Source organism: Chrysemys picta, chromosome 20 (genome assembly GCF_011386835.1).
Source record: "Chrysemys picta bellii isolate R12L10 chromosome 20, ASM1138683v2, whole genome shotgun sequence".
NCBI classification, from domain to species: Eukaryota; Metazoa; Chordata; order Testudines; family Emydidae; genus Chrysemys; species Chrysemys picta.
Window position 1 is genome coordinate 25,319,036 of NC_088810.1, and position 16,515 is coordinate 25,335,550.

The 16,515-nt window shown below is 41.3% G+C and overlaps 1 protein-coding gene across 13 annotated transcripts in view; it reads right to left on the reverse strand.

Moving 5' to 3' along the window:
* ASH1L (ASH1 like histone lysine methyltransferase) overlaps window positions 1-16,515 on the reverse strand; it is a 156,111-nt gene that overhangs the window by 92,307 nt on the left and 47,289 nt on the right. For 9 of the 13 annotated variants that reach the window (XR_010594080.1, XM_065574259.1, XM_065574255.1 and 6 more), the window contains one exon: window positions 1,178-5,870. The exons of the other annotated variants lie outside the window; for them this stretch is intronic. Coding sequence is in view for 8 of the 9 variants with exons in the window: in XM_065574259.1 (XP_065430331.1) it covers window positions 1,178-5,870 (4,693 nt within the window). In the remaining variant the exon portion in view is untranslated. The remainder of the gene's footprint in view (window positions 1-1,177; window positions 5,871-16,515) is intronic. 13 annotated transcript variants of the gene reach the window in all.

Genomic DNA, 16,515 nt, shown 5'->3' on the forward strand with positions numbered 1-16,515 from the left:
CGCTCTTTGTCAGCGGGAGAGAGCTCTCCCGTTGACAAAAAAATTCCACCCGCAACGAGAGGCAGTAGCTTTGTCAGCAGGAGAGCTCTCCTGCTGACAAAGTACTGTTCACTCCGGCGCTTTTTGTCAGTAAAACTTTTGTCGTTCGGGGGGGGTGTTTTTAATCACACCCCTGAATGACAAAAGTTTTACCAACAGAAGTCCAGTGTAGACAAAGCCTAAATATAATATGAGAGACAACAGGTGGATACAAAAAACAGATGAAAGCACAAAGTAACCGAGAGTTTATTATGATAAGCAGCAGTCAAAGCACACCAACTACCTAGTCACCAGTAATAAAGATTCTGCAATTGGAATTTAGTTAACAATTCTGTTGATGCACAGAGTATTAAAGAATCCAGCTGACTCTCCCATAACTGCATTGACTTTATAGTAGCATGAAGAGTAAAATAGAAAAAAATATTTCATTTGGTTAAGCAAGTAGATATGATTTACAAACACAAAAGGGTAAAGGATCTGTTGTACAAAAAGGTGCTAATTTTATATAGTTACTTTTATGACCATTACCATACTTTAAAAACTGAACTGAGTTTTTAAGAGTAAAGAAAAATTTGAACATTTTCTTACAGCATGGGAGAAAAAAAGTGCATTACTGGCTAATTCAAAACCAGCTAAATAAAATTTTACCACATTAAACACACACACACACACACACACACACACACACCCAACACGCTTCACTTTTAGACTGGAATCAAGCATGAGAAATTTCAATCCAAAGAACAATTTCCCCAGAAAGTTAAAAGTGCTCAAAAATAGGAGCTTATAATGAAAGTGCATCCTTAATCATAATGATAGTATTGTTACAGCAGAACAATAATAAAGGATTGTGTGAAATTCCACGTAGGTAATCTTGATAATGTCTCTATGTATAAGACAGTAGAATACACTGTATCAGTACTGTATAGGACAGAATTCCAATATAGTGGAGATGCTCAAAGTGAAAAACAGCATTTCAGAACTCCATTATACTGGTAGTTTCCTAATATAGGAAAAATGTTATACGCTAATGTAACTTTTACCACCAAACCTTTTAAAAGTATCTTATTAGATATGGAATACAATAATATAGTAATACCATCAATGAGAAGGGAGGTAGCATAAAAAGCTCTCCTACCTGATAGTGACTGTAGTGCCTTTTCAATAGAAGGCAATGGGTCCTTTCTGAGAGGTCGGCTGAGAGAAGCCTCCTGTGCACTGAAGAGTCCAGGGCCATCAGTTAACTTTTTACGTCCACTAGTGCTGGTAGAGTTAGTGACTCTGCAGCTGCCGATTGCACTTGTGAAAAGATTTGTGTGTTCATCACTGGTAGCTGGCTCAGAGCTAGGGGTAAATCCTCCCAAGGACAGACCTGCAGAGTTTTCAGAACAGTCTATCTGTAATGGTGTCTGTAATCCCAATGCTAATGAATTAGACTCTGAAGGCTCTCTCCTGACCCACTGTTCCTCTCTGCTTAGCAAACCCTTTGAAGGCGAAAGGTGTGGACAAGACATATGACATCTGTGTTTCTCTTTATGTTTGTATCTCTCACCAACAGCCTCCTTCCCAAATCTGTAGCGCTTCAAGGATTCCAGGACTGTTCTGGAAGAGCTGTTAGCTGTTATAGTGTCCATGGAAACCTGTGGTTGCTCTGAAGAACGATGTTCTCTATGTTTATGACGATGTCTGTGTTTATGTTCAAGCATCCAGCCATAAGCCATTTCAGGTGGAACACTGGGGTAGGTGCTCATAGAGAGGAGTGGAGTCCTGCTAGTTGTGAGGAAGGCTTCTTGACGTAGAAGCTTATGCTTCTTCTTGTGGTATTTGGCGGGATTAAGAAGCAAATGGCCTGTATGCATGTAAGAAGGTGGTGGCAATGGGGTAGTAAAAGAAGGAGAAGGTGGTGGAGGATAAAGAGTTGGAGGATACCTTCCATAATAACCTAATCCTATTGGAGTAGCTGCAAGGGGAGAAGGAGAATAAGGCATGCCATAAGAGGGATAGAATCCAGTACTGGAAAGAGGAAAACTAAGACTATGCATGAAAGGCATTTCTGCCATAGCCTCCCGCATCTTGGGGGGTCTGCCTCTCTTCTTCTTTAAATCAGGTTTTCGAATGTAGTGCAAAGGATCTAAAGGAAATGTTGGATGAGTATAGAAGCTATTGAAGTTTATCCTAAAAATGGTAGGCAGTAGGTCTCGGGGTATAAAATGATGACTTCTGTGGGTTATTCTAATTTCACTCAAACGACTTATTAGTTCCTCTAACTCAGCAAGGAAATCAGGGTCTTGCCTACCTCGGAGCTGAGGATATTTCTTTTTCCTTTTTCGCTTCTGTCTTTTCATTTTATCGTAGCTGAGGTAATCATGACCCCTGCGCTTACATTTATGTTTATGTTTTTCTTTTAGGCTACTTAAAACTGTTGAGGTTTCAGGGGAAATGAGGGAAACATGCTCAAATGAATGTCTTTTCTTCTTCTGCCCACAGAGTTTCTCTGCTCGGTCTGAAGTACTGTTATTATCTGTTCCTATTCCACTGTCACTGGGAACTGTCTCATCACTGTGAGACTCACTAATTGGTGAAGGAGTGGCTTCCTTCAGAGATGTCAGTTCACTTAAGTGAGAAGGAGAGTTCGGCAATAAAGTAGGAGGAGATAATCTCCTCCTTCCTTTGGAGGCCTTTTTCATTGCAAGGGTTTGAACTACACTTCCTTGTCTGGAGTGTAGATGTAAATATGGCACTGAACTGGGCTCAACAAATCCTGCATCACTGCTGACAGGGCTCTGTCCCCCACTTGCTGCAGAAGACTGAGAGCACACCGGAGATGGAAGAACCTCTGAATTATTAGCTGCTGAAGGCAGCAAAGGAGGAAGTACTTGTCCCAGAATTGTCCCAGTTGTTTGCTGGGTAGTATTCTCAAGAACAGTTAAACTGGCAGAATTACTAGTTAAAATACCATTTAGGACAGCTTTAGGTTTCCTACCTCTCCTCTTTCCTATGTAAATGGTTCCTTTCTTGCTGACATTTATCTGCTGGCCTAATTTTGAACCAAAAGTGGCAGCAAGGGTTGACACAGTATTGTGGAGTTTTGATTGCACTTTCCCTTTGTTATTTGGCTCCACTGTGCTAGAGAGGATTTGATTCAAAAGCTTTTTTCGCTTCAAAGTTTTCATTTTGTTTATTTTTCGGATAATTGTTTTCATTAATTGCCCATTACTTCTCTTGCTAACTTTTCTATCTGATTCTACCTCAACATCTCTCATGCTACACATAGTTTTCTGAGCTTCCTCTGGACCTCTGACCTGGTCCTTCCTCTCAAAAAAATCCCCACTACATTGCTGATCACTTTCAGATTCCATTTTGTTTGAATTATCTGTAGCAACAAAAGATGCCACAGACAGAATAGGTGGTTTCATTTTAACAGCTGATCTGATCTGTCTTTTAGGTCTCCCTCTCTTCTTCGGAAAAGTCTGTCCTGTTAAGTTTTGTTTTAGGGACGGAATTTCTATCTCTGGCTGCAGAACAGGAGGTTCTTGCTCTTCCTTTGACTGCACTGAGAAGACTTTTGATGCTGGAATTTTTAGGGTTCTCTTCGGGGGACCTTCCAGGTGGGGCATCTCCTTTGATTTAGGCCTTCCTCTTTTGGGCTTATAAATTTCTGGTAAAATGTCACCTGACACACACACACTGGAGGGCTGTTTGTGAGTACTATAGAATTTAGTCTGTTTGTCAGCTTCAGTTAACAGAGCAAGAGACGGTCCGCTGCTAGATTTGCTCAGTTTTGGCAACTGATGTTTGACAAATTCATGCTCTATAAATGAAGTTGACCCTATATTTTTCAAGAATTTAGCCTGCTCCAGACCACTGTTTGATAGTGCAGTGCATGAAATGTTTTTAAAAAGCTCTGACCTTTCTAATTCTAGACCCTTTGGAGGCTGACATATGTTTCTAGACACCACTTTAGTCCATCGTGGTTTCCTTCCTTTTTTTTTCTTTAAAGATTTTGACTGAGTAGCACTCAGGTCCTCAGCTCCTTGGCAAGGTTTCCCTGATGCAGTTATTGCACCAATCTTTAGAAACTGTTTGGTATTAAACAAACTTGTGAAGCTAACCACTGAAGAGGTGACGGTAGCATGAACATTTGATTCAGTTGCCAGACTGGTTTTTTTCCCTATGGAGGGACTAGTTCTTGTGGTGTCTGTGTGTGTGGCTTTTGAATCATTTAATTCTTTATCCAAACCTTTAAAATCAGTGCTCAGACTGTGATTCAATGACCTGTTCAGATTCAGAAGTGTACTGTCCGAAGAAAACTGAGTCTTCCCAATCTGCTCAGAAATTCCTTCTAAGACATCTGTTGTGGTGGTACTTATATGTGATGGATTTGAAGCTAACTGAGAGGAAGTTGCTGTGGGGCTCCTGTTTAAGGTAGTAACAGACACTGTGGGTGAGGGTGATGGGAGGTTTCCCTCTCCAACAGCACTAAATGGGGACTTTGCTGTTGATACATCTGAAGCTCCTCCTGTTCTGAAGTCTGGTGAAGTGCAATATACTGGAAGCTGCTTTTCATGCTTAGATGTTTCATAAGTCCCCTTTTCATTGGATTGGAAACTGTCCTGCTGAATACAGGTTCCTTCATTAAATATTTCTTTGTCTATACCAGCAACCTCTTTTCGAAATGAAATCTTTTCCAAGATATTGTCTTTATTCTGTCTTATAATATGTTTCTCAAAAGTTTTACTGCTGATATTATCTTTCAATAATTCTGTTGTCTCATGGCTTTCAAGATTATTGAGGTTTGTACTGCAAGAAAGCTTGAAGGGCTCCGAGGCAGGACTGAGAGAATCAGCTTTCAGACTTCCAGAGTCCTTGTTCATCAATCCTGCTGAAGTGCCAATCCCCGGCAGTTTCTTCCCAGAGTCCTTGTTAACCAGTCCCACTGGGGTGCCAATCCCTAGCAGCTTCTTCCCAGAGTCTTTGTTAATCAATCCTGCTGGGGTGCTAATCCCCAGCAGCTTCTTCCCCGAATCCTTGTTTACCAATCCCACTGGGGTACCAATCCCCAGCAGCTTCTTCCCCGACTCCTTGTTAACCAATCCCACTGGAGTGCCAATCCCCAATGACTTCTTGACCAACTCCTTGTTAACCAATCCTGTTGGGTTGCCAATCCCTGGTGGTTTCTTCACAGAGTCCTTATTAACTAATCCAGCCACAGAGTTAGTCACTGGTTGTTTCTTCCCAGAGTCCTTGTTAATTAATCCAGATGGAGTGCCAATCCCTGGTGGCCTCTTTCCAGAGTCCTTGTTAATTAATCCAGCTAAAGAGCCAATCCCTGGTGGCTTCTTCCCAGAGTCTTTGTTAACCAATATGGCTGCAGTGCCAGTCCCCAGTGGCTTCTTCCCTGAGTCCTTGTTAACCAATCCAGCAGCAATGCTAGTTCCTGGCAATTTCTTTACTAAGTCCTTGTTAACCAGTCCAGCTGCAGTTCCAGTTCCTGGTAGCTTCTTCCCAGAGTTTTTAACCAACCCAGATGGAGTTCCACTTCCTGGCTTCTTCTGCTTTGTTTTGGAAGACTTTGAGGGGGGGCAAATTGCAATAAGTTGAGCCAATTTTTCTGTTACAGTTGTTGCTCCATTAATTTGTGCTCTATCCTTCAAGTCAGGATCACGGCTACCAACAAGAGTAGGAGGAGCTGACTTTATATAATCTGTCATTTCAGTGGGTAGTGGAGAAAACTTCTTAGATACAGGACTTGTTTCTCCTTGTATGTCTTCCTCAGCACGGAATTCAACTGTTGCAATTTCTCCAGCTTTCTTGCAAAACTTTGAAGGGTCCTAAAAGTTTAAATAAGACAAATACTTTAGAAACCAAGTAAAAACAAAAGTCAATTTTCTCTAATCATACTACCCTATAGTATGGAGTGCTTGATGTAATTGATCATTGATGTTTGATAAGGGATCACTGTGAATGAGATGTTGCATCTCAATGGACTGTATCATTTTTAAAAGTACACATTTCAGTGGACATATACAGGCTTTTATAAAACAACTATCACCCACACACCTTCACAACACCCAGTCCAAGTAATTTAATCTGTTCTACTGATTGGCGTGGTCATGGGCTTTCAGCACAGTAGACTGCTAACTGTGCTAAAATATACTGAACTGCATGGTGGTTTGTGCACTGGAAAAATGAGGACTAGAGTCTACCAAAATTATTTGCAGCTGTGGCTTAAACTATATTTGAAACCTAGTCTCTAGAGGTGAAAAGCTATGCTAATACAATAATCCATTACATCACTAAATGTTTTTTGGAGATGTTCCAGTAAATTAATCTTTTCCTTACAAAGGATTTTCATCTTTTATATACCGCTCCCAATAGAGATCCTAGAAATGCATGAGATGTATTAACTTCTATTGGGAGCTGGGGGAGGAACTGACACTCATTTTTTATCAAGTAATGAAGTAGAAAGTACAAGGTTTGAAGAAACTTACCTGACACCTATTGGCCCGAGGATTAAGCCTACTACCCATGTTGAAAAATATTGGTGCTACCATGCCCACCCAACACCATCCTCCCTGACATTTAAATTAATACAAAAGTTGTATACCGTTTATTTTTACTGTACTTAATTGACAATCAATTTTGTATTTAATAAATTTTACAAATCTAACTTGGGTTGGCCAAATAGCAGAAAAAATATTTGTTGAATATATTTAAATGTCACCATAATTCATTTAATATTATTTGATGAACAGGAGGTAACAAGCAATAGAGCTGCTCAAATACTGCAAAACAAAATTGTTGAGATATACCAGTGATGTTAATTGAGTAATTATAATACACCTCTACCCCGATATAATGCGACCCAATATAACACGAATTTGGATAGAACACGGTAAAGCAGCGCTCCGTGGGAGCGGGGCTGCGCGCTCCGGCAGATCAAAGCAAGTTCGATATAACGCGGTTTCACCTATAATGCGGTAAGATTTTTTGCCTCCCAAGGACAGCGTTATATTGGGGTAGAAGTGTATATTAGCAGGGTTCTTTTTGACCAGTTTTACTTACTTCAGTATTGTGCTTTTGCTAGACCTTCTTTCCCTTCCTGGCTTCACCCACTATTTTATGTAGTCTTGAGCAGCCAAAATTTTGATTAAAAAAAGGAGTCTAAATTTAGGCTCCTATGTTCATGTAAAGTCAATGGGATTTGTGCTCCTAATTCACTTAAGCGCTTTTGAAAATCCCATAACTAAGGCACCTATATATGGACTTGGTGTCAGGAGTAAGGCCCTCAGCCGCACTTGCTCAGTACTCCTGACACCCTAATGAGCCAGCCAGGCTGCCTGATGGACCACCTTGCCTGACTGGCTGAGGAAGCCAGCAGGCAAGCTCTTAAACCTAGCAGCAGCAGCTACTTGCTGGCTGCTCAACGCACATACCCATGGGACTGTGCCTCCATAAGCTTGTCTCTCTGAGCCTGCTCCTGCTCCTCCACATCTCCAGCCCAGACCCTGTTCTGCACCCAGCCTTGCTCCTGCCTCAGAACCAGCTCTGCTTCTGCCGTCCCTGACTCCTGGTAATCCAGCTCTGACTCTGACTCCACCTCAACCCCTGGCTCTGGCATTCGGGCTCTGACTTCGGTCCTGACCCTTGACTCTGATTCCTGACTTCAACTCTGTCTTGCCCCTTGTCTCTGGCACTTGGACTCTGACCACTAGGCCTAACTGCCTATGACCCAGTCCACTGACACGTAGGAGTCTAATTTCTGGCTCCTATTTTCAAAAATGTTAGTCAATAGTCTATTTCCCCTTTTCCTTCTCTCTCTTTCTCCATTCCTCCTATAGCTCTCTTTCTTTCCCTTTTGTTAAGTTGTGGACTCTGACTCCTACCTGATATTTCATGTTTCTCCTTTCTTCTCCAATATCTCTTTACATGCTGCACTTCTCTTTTCTAATGTATCCCATCAATCTCTCCTCTTTTACACCCACCCATGCTCCCATACATAGGGCTTGGAAGTTTTACTAGACAGTGAAATATTTTGAGACCTCACTGTCTGGGACAAAACCAAACTGAGAAGCAATCCCTGCCGCCTTGAACTGCTGGGATAGGGAAATATACACCTCTACCCCGAGATAACGCGACCCGATATAACATGAATTCAAATATAACGCGGTAAAGCAGTGCTCCGGGGGGGAGGGTGGCTGCTGCGCTCCGGCGGATCAAAGCAAGTTCGATATAACGTGGTTTCACTTATAACGCGGTAAGATTTTTTGGCTCCCAGGGACAGCGTTATATCGGGGTAGAGGTGTACTAGAAATCTTGTCCTGGGACCCTGCTCAGTTTGCCCCATATTTTGTAAAAGTCTTTGGCTAGCAAGAGTGATAAACTGGAAGGTCTCCCCTCGCAAACCCTCTGACTGTCAGAAGGGAGAAAGTGCACATTCTCACTCTCTATACATGCCTGTGTCCCTCCTTCAAACCCAGGGCTTCTTGTTTTCTTCAGAAAGGTGCCTCAGCTACTCTACCCTTTTCCCAACTCTCTCTTGTAGGTCCTGCTCCTCAGTGAATAGTTCCAGCGCCTGCCTCTACTGTGGTTCAACTCAGAGCACTGTAGCAAAATGTATTTGATTCTTGTCAGTTTCACAAAACTGGAATATTTTCCAAAAAGGATCTGAACAGCAGCAGTGAAAATGGAGACGGTTGATCAATTTTCATTTTGTTGCAGGTTGGAAAGCTCTGAGCAGCAGCAGATACTTCATGTGTCTGTTGGCAGATTTAGGAAAACAGCACTGCACTTAGTTTACCCTCAGGTCACATTTGAAAAGTGGTTTCAAACTGTAAGAACTCAAACTGTCCTCTTCAAGTCATGCACTAATTTGGACCAAGTCCCAAAGCATGTGCACAGGTTTTGATTGCCTGCAATATATTCTTGGAGAAAGGTGCAGATCAAACTAGTCTTCGATGGGAGGGGAGGTCAAGATCTTGAAACTTTGTTATTAAACTAGCATAGATTTTGCAGAAATTGATGGCACTCATCCTGAAAAGCTTCTTCCTCATCGTGAGTGCGTATTTCAAGCCCATAGAAAATAATTGTCAAACATTGGGTGGTGGGGGGGAATAAACTGAAACTGCTGCTGAATTAAAGACAAGAGGTTGGAAGAAACCTGTATTTTTGCCTGCAACTCCAGAAACCAGCCCTCTGTCCTAGTTTGGAAACCAAGTATTTTGAAGTATCAGAGGGGTAGCCGTGTTTGTTGCTTTTTACAGATCCAGACTGAGAGTCCTGTGGCACCTTTAAGACTAACAGATGTATCGGAGCATAAGCTTTCGTGGGTGCATGCATGCATCCGACGAAGTGGGCATTCACACACGAAAGCTTATGCTCTAACACATCTGTTAGTCTTAAAGGTGCCACAGGACTCTCTGTTTCAAGTATTTTGAATTTTACAGTTAAAAAAAAATTCACTTAATCACAGGTACGTTAACAGAAAATATCTGGTTTAACATACACTTTTTGGGAACCAATTTCATTTTGTTAATTGGATATAAAATAAAACAAATCCAGTTAATAGAGACATCTTGGTATAGAGAACATTTTGTCTCCCTAGGAGATTTCTATATCAATAGACTGCTAGTGTAGTTACAAATCCATTATGAAAGGCAACATTTATAACCTGGATCAACAGAACAGCTCTTTGTTTACCCTATTCTCTGGAATGTTAAATAATTGACCACTGGTGACATCAAGTGATTTATCTAAATAAAAATAAATCACTCACATGCTATTGTCTGACTGATTAACTTGCTGAACCATGTAAACGGTCAACTGAACTGCAAAGACAGTATTTCACCACCTTTCCCCATTATCAATTACTTAAGAGCTCAGCCAATCAAAATATATTTAATGCCTGAAGCTATTTTACTGCAACAAGAGTGTCTGGTGTTCAAATAAAGGTAGGATTTTAAAAAATTAAATAATTCTGATAATTTAAAAAAGTGATTTCTAAAATGTTCCTAGATGAACCTGGGAATACTGCTGAAGTAATAAGGCTTTTCACTTCACAGATCTCTCAACATCAAAGGGAGTCCTACTTCTGCTTATAAACATATACCATTACAAAGGTTTAAACAATTATCTATTTTTATGATTGTTTTAGTCTCTCATAACTCATTACTTGTTTCACAGCACCCAAAAGTGTGGTAAATTGCTTTCCTAACACATAAAAACACATGAGTCCTGCCCTGAAGTGCTTATAATTTGACTAAAGATGAAGAACAAGGGTATGGAGAATGAGAGAGGAGGACAAGGGTTGTAATAGCAAGATTGTATGATTGCATAGCAAGTATTGCAACCATCTTAATGAATTTAACGTTGTCTTCTTTGAAGATGTGTTTTAAACTGTTTAATTTATATTACAAAAGTTAGGAGTTTGTGTGTGAGCACTTGGGGTTGAAGTGTGAGAGGGGAGTGGTGGGAAGGAGAAGTTGCAGGAGTGAGAGACAGGAGTGCCTAAAGGGAAGCTGAGTGAGAGGGAGGTGGAAATGGAAAAGGAGGAAGGGAAGATTAATAAGAAACACAATAGATAAGAGATAGTGAGGATGGGCAGCTGAAGGGTCACAGTGATAGGAGAGGGGTGATGTAAAGGTGGACCAGCCACCAGTGTCAATACAACAAATGTGAAAAAGCATCCTGAGTCCAAGATCTGGTAGCATCAGTGGCTAGGACATTTTTAACCCTAACTGCTTCTGGACTGGACAGTCCAACCGCCTTCCCGTTAGCTACAGCTCCCTCATTTTAGAAGAGGGGACTGTTGGCAAGCTGCTGACAGCCCTTTGACCCTGGAATTCAAAAGTGATGCATATAGCTGATAATAACTGGAGCACTAGGTATTTTATTATTTTCAAATACTTTCTCCAACCAAAGGCTTTGGTCTTTATCATTACCTAAAATATACAGATAATCTTTGGAGGTACAATTAGAGTTTCTGATCTTCCTGGAATGTTGCAGACTTTAACCTTTTAACTGCCCATCAATACTAAACCAAAGAAACTAGACTCATTTACCACTTCCTCCCACCTCTTGGTTGCAGACCTATCTTCAAACTGCCTCTCAGGCTGTGTCTACATTGATAATTTAGGTGTCTTCCACTATTAATCTGGCATCAGTCCAACTCCAACAGTTCTAGCAATGGTGTGAATGCTAGTATAGACAAATAACCATGTCATCAAACATTGCTCAGAGTAAGTCAGATAACATGGCAGTACATACGTCTGTGGCCAGCCTACATTACAGTTTAGATCCTTGCTAGTACCTGTGCTAGATCAAGGGTGGGAGAATTGTCTCAAAATCTCTGCATAGACTAGGCCCCAGTAGCTGAATGTCACTTTACACAATGCTCACTGCCCTGCTGGCCCAAGGAGTGACTCCAGAAATCAAACAATCTTCCACAAAGCGGTGATGTGTTCTCGATTAAAGTCCTTTCTAAAGCAAAAACCTGTTGGGTCAGATCCCTCTAGGCCAGAGGTGGGCAAACTACGGCCCGCGGGACTGTCCTGCCCGGCCCTTGAGCTCTGGCCGGGGAAGCTAGCCCCCGGCCCCTCCCCTGCTGTTCCCCCACCCCACAGCCATGCGGGCAGCGCTCTGGGTAGCGGGGTTGCGCGCTCCTGCGGAGCAGAGCGGCAGTGTGTCTAGCTCCGTCCAGGCGTCACGGCTGCCAAACATGCTGCTCTGAGCGGCACGGTAAGGGGGCCGGGGGTTGGATAAGGAGTGGGGGGTCCCACAGGGCAGTCAGGGGACCGGGGGTGGTTGGATGGGGTGGTTTGGGGGGGCCATCAGGGGACGGGGAACAGGGGGGTTGCATAAGCATGGGAGTCCCAGTGGGCCTGTCAGGGGTGTGGATAGGGGTCGGGGCAGTCAGGGGACTGGGAGGAGGGGGGTTGGATAGGGGGTGGAGTCTTGGGGGGCGGTTGGGGCAGGGGGTCCCAGGAGGGGGTGGTTAGGGGACAAGGAGCAGGGGGGGTTGGATGGGTCAGGGGTTCTGAGGGGAGCGGGAAGTGGGAGGGGGCAGATAGGGGATGGGGCCAGGCTGTTTGGGGAGGCACAGCGTTCCCTACCTGGCCCTCCATACAGTTTTGCAATCCCAATGTGGCCCTTGGGCCAAAAAGTTTGCCCGGCCCTGCTGTTTCAAAGGGTTGATGCCTCCAGGTACTTCTCAGTTGTTTGCTTTGGAAGCTACTAGTGCTAGAGGGATTTTGTAATATGGAGAACAGTTTGGCATTGAGCCCAGCTTTTCCATGGCAGCTGCAATCTTATGTAAATTGTACTGGGGCTTCACATTTCAGAGGAGCTTTTTTCCTTTGCACACACAAAACAGACAGCTGTGGGGGCAGCCATGATCTGTCCTACAGCCTGGAGACTAAACAAGATGCCACTCTTATTTCCCAAAATAACATAGCGTGGAACCATATGCTCCCTTAAATGGAAAAGGAGTAATCCAAAGCTCACTTCTCTTGGGTTGACCAACCACAAGGTAGCAGGGTGTGCTTTCAATGAGCAAAAACATTTTAATGGTGCAATAGTTTGTTCGGCGAAGTTAGTCAGCCCTATAGATATATATCCAGACTATTGCTTTCCTTTTTTGTTTCTGCAGTTTTAAGCTGGCCCACATGCAGCTGATTTAGCATTTCACTTCCTCTTGTTGCATAGTGTGGTTGAAAAGTCAGCACTGTTTTTAATGGATGCAAATAGGGATTTATAACTCAAGAAAGTATTTCTTATTTTCCTGTTGATCTAACTAACGTAAATTACCCAGGTATAATACTAAGGGTCTTTACTAAAGAGAGCTAATAGGAGACATTAACAGATAAAAAACCTCATCTTGGATGTCTTGCTTAGGGACTGCCATTTATGCCTATATACTCTTATTAAAAATAAAATAAAAAGTAACTTTAAATCATGCTGAGATGTCCACATTGAAGCTGTCAAATAAGCATGCATGATTACCTAATACTAAACTATAGCAAGCAATGAAAATTAATTATACTTGATAAGAATAATATGTATGTTTACATGATGAGTGTAAGATTTAGGATATACTTAACTAGACTTTCTTTACCATTAAATGCTCGTGTTTTGTAAATGACATAACGTTGTTCTTACTTAGCAACTACAACTGTTTTTTGAAACAAGTTTTTTGTTTTGGAATCTCTCTTCTCTTCCCCACCTCAACTTTCGAAAGCCTTAAGCAAACGCAATGAAGGGGTCACTAAATTATTAATAAAAGTTAAGTAGTACATGGCACTGCCCTATTAATTGTTTGTATGATTGCTTCGCCTAAAAGCCCCCTGTGCTAGATGCTGCACAAACACAAAAACAAACAAAAAAAGGAAAACAGAAGATGCCAGATTCTGGCTTGGTAAATGTTGTAGGGAGGAGGGTTTTGATTTTGTGGAAAACCGGTACACCTTCTATAATGAGAGGCAGATGTATAGCTTCGATGGCCTCTGCCTCAGTAGAAGGAGGATACATTTTCTTGTAGACAGGCTGACTAGAATAGTTAAGTGGGCATTAAACTAATAGTAAAAGTGGAGGGTAAAAAGAGAGACGATATGAGCATTCACCACAAAGATTAAGATGTTGAGAACAAAATTAATTGAACCTGGACATGAAGAGAAAAAAAAAATCTTTAATTACCAATTCATCAATCTATAGGAGCCTGGGTAACAAACAAGATGAACTGGAATTACTCATTTATGAGCATAAATTAACGCTAGTTGGTATTACTGAAATTTGAAGGGATGATTTGCATGATTGGAATGTTAAAATCAATGGTTACAACCTATCTAGGAAGGTTTGAGTGGGCAAAAGGGGAGGGAGAGTGGAACTCTATATTAAAAATGGCATTACTGTTTCTGAGTCACTGATAACTTGGAAGAAAGTGATCATGAAAGCTCATCTCTCAATGTCCTAGCAGATAAAGCACAAAATAGGGTATCAGTTGTGTCTGCTACAGACCACCAAATCCCACCAGGGAACAGGATGACTATCCCTTTACACTCCTATCTATAATGTGTAGGGAAAAAAAGATGAATGATCATGGGGGACTTCAATTTGAGTGACATACGCTGGGGGTCTCATGCTGCCAGTACTAAAACATCATTGTAATTTCTAAACGTTATAGATGACAATTTCCTGACCCAAAGTATGTTGCATCCAACATGGAGGAATTTTTTTTATTAGGCCTTGTCCTAACAGATAAAGAGGAACTCATCACAGAACTAAAAATTAATAGTAACTTAGGTACAAGTGATCATGACTTGATCACATTTATAAAGTGCAAGGAGAATAAAGTCCACACCAATAATATAAATACTTGGTGCTTTAATAGGGCCAATTTCACAAAGTTGAAAACAATTATGAGCCAAATCAGCTGGGAGGAAGAATTTAATCAGAAAAATGTGAATGATAATTGGGAATAATTTAAGAACACCTTACTAGATGCCCCCAAATCCCACAACTGAGGAAGGAGGCGGCTCTGATGGTTAAAAAACCAACCTGGTTTAAAGGGGAAGTTAAGGCAGCTATTAAAAAAAGACAGCTAGATTGACTAGATAGAAAGAAAACAAGTGAAAGAAAGGGGAAGCTGATAGTAATGAATATAAATCAGAAGTCAGGAATTGTAGAAAACTGACAGGTAAAGCAAAAGGACATAAGCAGGAATCTATGGCAGCAGAGTTAAGGAAAATAAGAAGGAATTTTTAAAATATATTCGGAACAAAAAGAATCCTGAAAATTGTATTGGTCCATTACTAGATGGAAAAGGTAGAATTATCCATAATAATGTAGAAAAGACAGCAGTATTCAATAAATATTTCTGTTCTGTATTTGGGGGCAAACAGAAGATCTCATCTCATCATAGGGTGGTAACATTCTTTCCATTCCACTAGGATCTCCAGAAGACATTAAACAAAAACTAATAAAGTTAGATTTTTTAAATCAGCAGGTCCAGATAACTTGCATCCAAGAGTTTTAAAAGAGCTGGTGGGCAGCTTGTTGGACTGTTGATGTTGATTTTCAGTAAGTCTCGCAGCACAGGGGAAAGTTCCACATAAAGTGGCCAGATAGCAAGTGTGAAAAATCAGGATGGGGGTGGGGGGGTAATAGGAGCCTATATAAGAAAAAGACCCCAAAATCGGGACTGTCCCTATAAAATTGGGACATCTGGTCATCCTAGTTCCACAAGACAGGAAGAAAGCTAGTGTTGTGTCAATATTTAGAAAGTGTAAATGGGATTACCCAGGTAATTATAGGCCCCTCAGCCAAACATCAATTCCTAGCAAGATAACAGAGCAGCTGACAAGAGACTTGATTAATAAAGATTTAAAGGGGGTAATGTAATTAATGAAAGTCCATGTACGCTCATGGAAAATAGAGCCTTCAAACTAACCTGATACCTTTTTTTGATTAAATTACAAGTTTGGAGGATAAAAAGGTAATAGTGTTGACATAATATACTTACACTTGTGTATGGTGTTTGATTTGGGACCGCACGACATTTTGATTAAAAAACTAGAACATAAAATTAACATGGCACATGTTAAATGGATTAAAAACTGTCTAACTGATAGGTCTCAAAATGCAATTGTAAACAGGGAATTGTCATCGAGCGGGTGTGCTTTCAGTGAGGTCCCAGAGGGATCAGCTATTGGCTCTATGCTATTTAACATTTTTATCAGTGACATGGAAGAAAACATAAAATCATCACTGATAATGATTTCAGATTACACAAAGATGGGTGAGTCGTAATAATGAAGAGGACAAGTCACTAATGCAGAGCAATCCAGATCTCTTGGCAAACCGGTGCAAGCAAATAATATGTGCTTTAATATGGCTAAATGTATAGGTATACATCTAGGAACAAAGAATGTAGGCCATACTTACCAGATGGGGAACTCTTTCCTGGGAAGCAATTTCTCTGAAAAAGATTTGGGGGTCAGGGTGGATAATCAGGTGAACATGAGCTCCCAATGACACACTATAGCCAAAAGAGCTAGTGCGATCCTGCGATGAATAAATGGGAATCTTGAGTAGGAGCAGAGAGTTTATTTTACCTCTATATATTGGTGCAACTGCTGCTGGAATACTGTGTCCAGTTCTGGTGCCCCCAATTGAAGAAGGATGTTGATAAATTGGAGAGGGCTCAGAGAAGAGAATGATTAAAGGATTAGAAAACATGACTTATCGTTATAAGATAAACAGATTGAGCTCTAACAAAGAGAACATTAAGGAGTGACTTGATTACTGTCTACAAGTATATAATGGGCTCTTCAATTGATCAGAGAAAGTTATAACACGATCCAATGGCTGGAAGTTCAGGCTAGACAAATTCAGACTGGAAATAAGGCATTAATTTTTAACAGGGAGGGTAATTAACCATTGGAACAATTTACCAAAAGTCATGGTGGATTCTCCATCACTCAA